This window comes from Phragmites australis, chromosome 6 (genome assembly GCF_958298935.1).
Source record: "Phragmites australis chromosome 6, lpPhrAust1.1, whole genome shotgun sequence".
Taxonomy (NCBI): domain Eukaryota; kingdom Viridiplantae; phylum Streptophyta; class Magnoliopsida; order Poales; family Poaceae; genus Phragmites; species Phragmites australis.
In genome coordinates this window covers 7,503,400-7,510,541 of record NC_084926.1, presented here as the reverse complement: position 1 = coordinate 7,510,541, position 7,142 = coordinate 7,503,400, and the positions used below count along the sequence as shown (strand labels likewise).

General features: G+C 44.9%; 1 protein-coding gene across 1 annotated transcript; it reads left to right on the top strand.

Annotated features, from left to right (window-relative positions):
- Positions 1 to 565: 565 nt before the first annotated feature.
- LOC133921435 (protein MODIFYING WALL LIGNIN-1-like) lies at positions 566 to 1,822 on the top strand. The gene is made up of 3 exons (XM_062366300.1): positions 566 to 704; positions 815 to 1,020; positions 1,164 to 1,822. Exons 1-3 carry the CDS (start codon positions 588 to 590, stop codon positions 1,462 to 1,464), a joined length of 624 nt encoding a protein of 207 aa, XP_062222284.1. The 5' UTR covers positions 566 to 587; the 3' UTR covers positions 1,465 to 1,822.
- Positions 1,823 to 7,142: the final 5,320 nt, after the last annotated feature.

Below are 7,142 nucleotides of genomic sequence, written 5' to 3'. Positions count from 1 at the left end.
AAATTAAAGTAGCGTTAGGCAAGTAGCACATAAACAATTGCAGTATCGCAAGTAGTGGCTGGTGCAGGGTGATTAGGATGTAGGATTAGCCATGCATGATGGAGCATGATTCTTACCTTGCAGGCTTTCCTAGCTCTCACCTTCCCCGAACGGGGCCTATCCGGTTGACCGAACTAACCCGCCAATGTCAATTCATCCACTCAAATCAGCAACCTAGATCCGAATTCAGGGTCTCTCCCTTTACCAATCCCTTCTCTTTCCTCTCCTCCCCCTTCTATTACGCGACCCTGAAGTAGCTAAACTAGTCTACGAGTGGACGAGTCCATGTGATTTTTTAGCATCCAGTCTTATCGGCCTGTCCTTCTATCATCTTCCACAGCCCGCCAACCCTCCTTGATTCAACGCAACCTTCGCAGCACTCGGCGTCTCGGTGACCTGTTCAAGTAATTCGTCCGTTTATATGCACAGGTCGATTCGTAGATGATGCGAATTATTGTAAGCAAACCGAGACAGACAGACAGCCGAGAGGAGAATTATTAGTCGAATAAGGTGGCCATTGACAGAGCAGTTCAGCTCAGGGTGAGAGCATGATGGAGAAGAGGAGCAGTGGGTTGTCCTGCCGCGCCGCCATCTGCGGCATCGTCGTGCTCCTCAGCGCCACCGCCTTCTCCTGTTCCCTCGCCGCCGAATTCCACAAAGTCAAGGTCGGCTCCTCCTCTTCTCTTACCCCCTGGCCTCCACCGCACTCTTCGTCTTGGCAATTCGGCAAGAGACCCCGGTTTCCCGGATCTGACGCGTTTGTCGGTGCGCGCAGGACAAGGACATGAAGCTGGACGGCAGCCTCTGCTCGCTGCCCAAGAGCTCCGCCTTCGAATTGGGCGTGGCGGCCATCGCCTCTCTCTTCGTGGCGCAGCTCGTGGGCACCACCGCGGCGGCGACCACCATGTGCGCCGCCAAGCCCAAGAAGAATTCCACGTCCAAAGGCCGCGTAGCGTCCGTCGCCCTCCTAATCCTTTCATGGTACGTACAATATGGCAATGGCGGCAAATACATACGTACAAATACGTGCCGCCCGCTTCAGATACTCCTCACTGTACGAATCCAGTGAAAGGAGTGAGCTGAATTGTCTGACGATGCCATGTCAACGGTTGGTTTGGTTGCAGGGTGAGCTTCGCGGTGGCTGTGATCCTGCTGGCGGCCGCGGCGAGCATGAACCACGGGCAGCGGTACGGCCGCGGGTGGATGGACGGCGACTGCTACGTGGCCAAGAACGGCGTGTTCGGCGGCGCGGCCGCGCTGGTCGTCCTCACGGCGCTCCTCATCCTCGGCCTCACCTTCGCCACCAAACCGGCCGCGGCGGCGGACATGGTGGCCGCGCCGACGTCAGGAGCCACGTGCACAAGGGCACGTCTCGACGCGGCGACGGCGGACGCCGAGCAAGCGGGCGGGCGATCCAAGCAATGAGGGAAGGCCGCGCCGAGCAAGAGGACGGGGTGGGTCGGGGCGGATCAACCGGAGAAGGCTGCTGCGCGGCGTCGATCGTGCCGCAAACGGCCACGCCGCGTGGGGCATTTGGTGGGCTGGCAAGGCAATGGAAAGTGGCAGACGGCCGCCGGGTCGGACGGATGGGGCCGTGCGTGGGGGTGGAGTGGATTCATGGATATACTACCGGTAGGCGGTAGGTTGGATATTTGGCCGCAGCTGGGACAGAGGTACATACATTACTGTCCCATTACTGACACGACCGTGTAACATGTAAAGGATAGTACCAAGTCACTGCAAAGTGCAAGAAAAATAATACGGAAATAACATATTAGTAGTATTTTGTGTGTGTGTGTGTGTGTTCGTTGCGGGTTCATGTGCACCAACTTGGTGCTTGTGGTAGGGTATTTTAGCATGTTCAGCCTGGTGCCGTGCATTGGCTGAATCTAGACTACGTAACCTGTACAAATAGGATGATGATAATAATATATTCGAAAGAACATTCTTTTATCGAGCTCAACAACTTCTCTGATGTTTACGAGGATGACGATGTTTGTTAGAAGTATCCTCCTATTCCCACCATAAATCGCAATAACAAATGTCCTCAGGGAGTTAGCGACAGACTGACAGTAACTGAAGAGGAGATCCAAGACCGAGAGGATAAGAAGACAAACGATGGCGCCATTTCGACGATTCGCAATGGGAAGGATAAGCGCAGGCGCTCCTGGTCGGGTTCAACGGGTGGGATGTGGAAGAACAGAACAGCCAATTTCTTCTCGAGTCGGATCTTTTCGAAAAGACCGGATCCTCCGTTGGAACGAGACTGGTTTGGAAGCAGCGCGGCAGTCGCCAAGTTGGAACCGACGCGTCCGGCGTCAGCAGCGCGGCAGTCGCCAAGTTGGAACCGACGCGTCCGGCGTCCCAGGTCCAACAAAGCGGGCGACCTACTATGCGATGCAGATGACTCCCAGATGAAAGTACCAATGAACTTTGCCAGATCGTAAATCTGCACATTTTGCTGTGTGGTTACTACTACAAAACGAAGCGGGTGCATGGCATAACAAGGCACGGAACATTCTCCATGGTTCGGCTGGCAAACAGAAGGATAAACTGGGCGCGTGTCGTGCAGATGCTTTCTTCAAGGCCTTCGAAGTTGGCGTCATGCGTCAGCAGCTGGCAGGTTTGCCTCGCCATGCGTGACTCTGCAAATTTTGAGCAGAAGATGGAACACCGGGCCTTAAAGTTTCCTGAGCCGAAGCAAGGCACCTCGTTCCATCGTGGGCAGGCAGCGGACCTTGTCGTGCACGGCAGTGCTAGGGTCGTCCTCGCCTAACGCTGCCGGGCCTTCTTTCTAGAGTAAATTGACTGTTGACATCGATAAACACCTTAATTCACAATTTGTCATTCACAAAGTTTATTTTTACTTTGTACCACTAGCAATCCAAAACTTGCACCCCATGCTATTACCGTGATGTTATCATGATTTAGCATGTCAAGCATTCTCAAAATGCCAATATTATCATCGGTCTAAAACAGAACCCAAAACCTCACACAGTGAACCCATGCCTTGGTCCAAAACAGAGCTCCAAACCTCACCATAAACCCTCCGACCTTTCTGCCCAAAACCTCACCATGGCTACCATGATTTAGCATTTCAAACATTCTCAAAATACCAATATTGCCCTCGGTCTAAAACAGAGTCCAAAACCTCACACTGTGAACCCATGACTCGGTCCAAAACAAAGCCCCAAACCTCACTATAGCTCCCAAACACTAGCCCCCAAATCGAGATAGGAGGCCGTGACAGGGATGACAATGACGGCGCAGCATGCTGCGAGGAGAGCGCCCGCGGCGAGAATGGCGCCCCTTTCAAAACTGGTGTGTGCAACAAAATGGTCTCCACCCCTTTCAAAACTGTCAGCTAGAAGTTGTTCTAGTCTTGTAGAATAGCGAAAAAAACTCTTTGAGCTGAAGAAGAAGGTAGAAATTTGGCTTCTGATTCTGTGTTCCTTTTTCTCTGTTGTTGAAATATCAGGATATGATATCCGATCAGTTCTTAGAAGATGCGGACTCCTCAATTTTCCTGAATCGGCTGTAATGACCCTGGAGATTGTTCATCCTCTCAATAAATAGAAAACGATGGCTAAAATGATCAGTACATGTAATTTGCCTGCCACCATGTCCTTTTTCATTCTGATAAAAATTGCCATATGGATATCTTAATAGTATGTCCTCATTCATTAACTATTGCTACTCTCCATTATCTGACTTGCAATGCAGTAAATCATATCGATACGCATAGCATATGTACATAAATTTTCAGAGTATAGTACTAATTTATACAGGATATATCTAAAGCATTCTTAGTAGCAAGCTGGAATATCATTTTATAGCAATTATTGTCTACGAGCTTCTTGTTTTGTAGAAATTTTCTTTGTTACATCATAGGTCATCATTCACCAATAATCTGTGCATTCTGTCTTCTAAACTTCAGTACAGTAAATCGGAACGATTTTGTTGCTGAGGCTAATGATGACAGCAAGTATTCTGAACGTTGGATCATTCTGAACTTTGACAGCAAGTATATTTTAGTATAGTAGTATATAGTGAAATTTTTAGTATGTTTATTTTGGTGTAGTTGTATAAGGTAAAATTCTATAACCCACAAAATAAGGGTACAATGGACTTTTCGTATGACCAAATGCAACTGTGATAGCATGAAGTGAAGAATATGATATTTTAATAGTATGGAGTGAAATTAAACTTTATAGATAATAAATAATAAAAGTAGGACAATCTTCACGTTCCTACAAGGCGTAGGTCCGCCGCGGCCGTGCCCGAACTACGACTGTTGACTGGCCGAGGGCGCCCCACTTCAACTTGTGTGTGGTTCACCGACCGTGCACTTGTCAAAATTGTGGGCCGCGGAGGCAAGTCTGTGCATAGTTTTGTGGCCGGTACCCAAACCGTCCTCATCTAGCCCAGAACTGTTGTTGGATAGGACTGGGGATTTCAGAATTTAGCGGATCGTACTGGACCAGACACAAACAATCAGGGCCTCACGTCTTGTCCTCCGCCCCAGCTTCCTGACACGACAGGTGAGAAACACTTAGCTGTTCAGCCCGCTGGTGGTTTCCCTTAGTGCCTGCCTTATCCTCTAAAAAGACGAATTTTGTATTATATATTTTTTCTTAATATTTTTAAATTTATATGGCCGTTTAAAATTTTACCAAAATAAGTTATCGTCGTCCAGTCATCGAACAAGATCAAAGTCTCACTCTATAAACATGCGACATATAACTTATGAGCCCCACCTATTAAGAAAAAAAAAACTAGTGGCTACCACATGTCGTCTGTTCAACGAGCGAGCAAGATCTTACTCACTGAACATGTGAAATCTTACACCAACATGCCCACTAAAAAATATCGCTCATTGTTCAAGCGACACATTTTAGTATATAAATAAAATTGGCATGTCGTGCTAGTTCACTAGTTCCTCCATATGCTTGTGTCTGTACCCTTGTATCTGTACGTAAGTGTGTTTTCATGTGTTTTTTTATTTAACTCTTGATTTTATCTAGAGGAAAAAAATAGTTTAAAGTTTTTAAACATTTTTATGAGTAAAATAGAATCCATTAGCAACCCATTTTAATTTTTATAAAAAACCTAAGCTAATATTTAATTAAAATTATCAAAAAATCTACTTTTATTACTTCTAGCAATTTTTAATGTCGATAAATTTAAAAAATAGAAAAAATCACTAATATTCTTTCTAATCTATTAACTTATATAATTCCATAGATGTATCGTCTTCCCTCCTGCTTCCTCGACACATTGCACCGATTCCTGTAGACACTATAATTTACTTTATAAGAAACTAAGTTGAAATATGTATTAGTTTACTTGTGATGAGTAATTTATATTGATATTTATTTGGTTTAATGATCTTCGATTTTGTATGAGCTTTGATGTGATTTGAAATTTTATTTGAGTATATTTATTATGGACTAACTAAAATTGAACTTAGAGATATGTATTTGCTTGTCTCATGATATTTAGTGATGGATGCAACTTGACGGTTGACAGCGAGATGATCGGGGCCAAGCGGAGTGCTTGATGCCGAACGATCAAGGAGGCTGAATGGAGTCATGGATGATCCTAACTGAACACGTGAAGATAAAGCAAAGCATGAAAGATGGATGGAGACGGCGTGTTGACAAAGTTAAGCAAAGGGGATACTGATGCAAGTAACAAGATGGTTCGAGGGATCTGGAGCAGGAGAGACTTACCGGTGGTTAAGATCGCAAGACGGAGTACACACGTCGACATCGGAACGCTTGCTTAAGGTGTAAGTAGGTGGTGAGTCACGCTTTGAGAAGCGTGTTAGGATTTCATGGTTTGGTCTCAAAATCAGGAGAACTAGAGGAGTACATGGCACTATCGTGAAGCTTACATCTAGGTGAAGCTAAATCATGAAGGCATCGCGGCCGTTCGATGAATCGAGAAGAAAATAGACCAAAATATTCTCGATGGTAGGTATGAGTGTACAACAAGAGAGTGATATTTTGGAAAAAGGTTAGAAAACTTAGGTGTCAAATTTTCTAGATTTATAAATAGAGGGATATGGCTATTGGAGGAGATGAACTAACCATTTTGAGCCCCTTGTGCCATCCATATGAGAGCCTTGTGCTAGGGTTTTATAGAAGAGGAAGATGAGTGCTTAGCCTATGTATTAGGTGAGAGCCTTGTAAGGAAAAATCTTTGTAATATGCCTAAAATATGGCTGACTTCTACTGCAATGAAGTTTATTTTCTTCATGTTATTGTGCTCACCTCCTTCTAGTTCCCATCTATTGGTTTCATTGCAAGTTTGTAAGTTTTTTGGTTTTCGGATTTGATTTTCGTTTTGATTTTTGGGCTGAAATTTTGGCACCTTGTGAGGTCATTCACTTGTTGCTAGAGGCATACAATTTGCATGCACATACTTATGTGATGGGGTCTTGAATTCTCTTGCCTCTAGATAATTAAATTGGAGAGTTTCATTGCTCGGTATTCATGTTTTCTTGTTTCTTTGGAAGTTGTGATCTTTCGAGTGCTAAGACACATGGATTGATCTTAAATGGAACATATAGTTCATATTTATCCGTGGAGTTATGTTGTCTTGATTTTCTCTTGTTAAAAATTTTCTCTATTTTTTCTTCTTTTTAAGTCTTGAGATGCATTGGATGATCCAAATAGGAGAAGACAATCGATTTCACAATAAATTTATTGAGCCGCCTATTCACCTTCCTCTAGTCTTCAATCTCGTTCCTACAATTAGAATCAGAGCTAGTTTGATCACTTATTGACTTTAACTGACTTTGTGATTCGTAGGTGATATAGAGAGAAATGGGAAGATTCCGTTGTTCAATGAAAGAGACTTTTCGTACTGGAAGGTGCGCATAGAGGCATATCTTCTATGCCAAGGAAGTACAATATGGAAAGCAGTTGATTCCAACTACGAGATCCCTACTGCTCACATGACTCAGGTTCAAATCGAAAAGTATGAGGCCAATAATAAGGCTAAAAATATTTTATTCACTAGCCTGAGTCAGAATGAGTTTGACAGGACTTAGCACCTCCATACTGCCCGGGACATCTGTATTACTTTGTGTGTTTTCC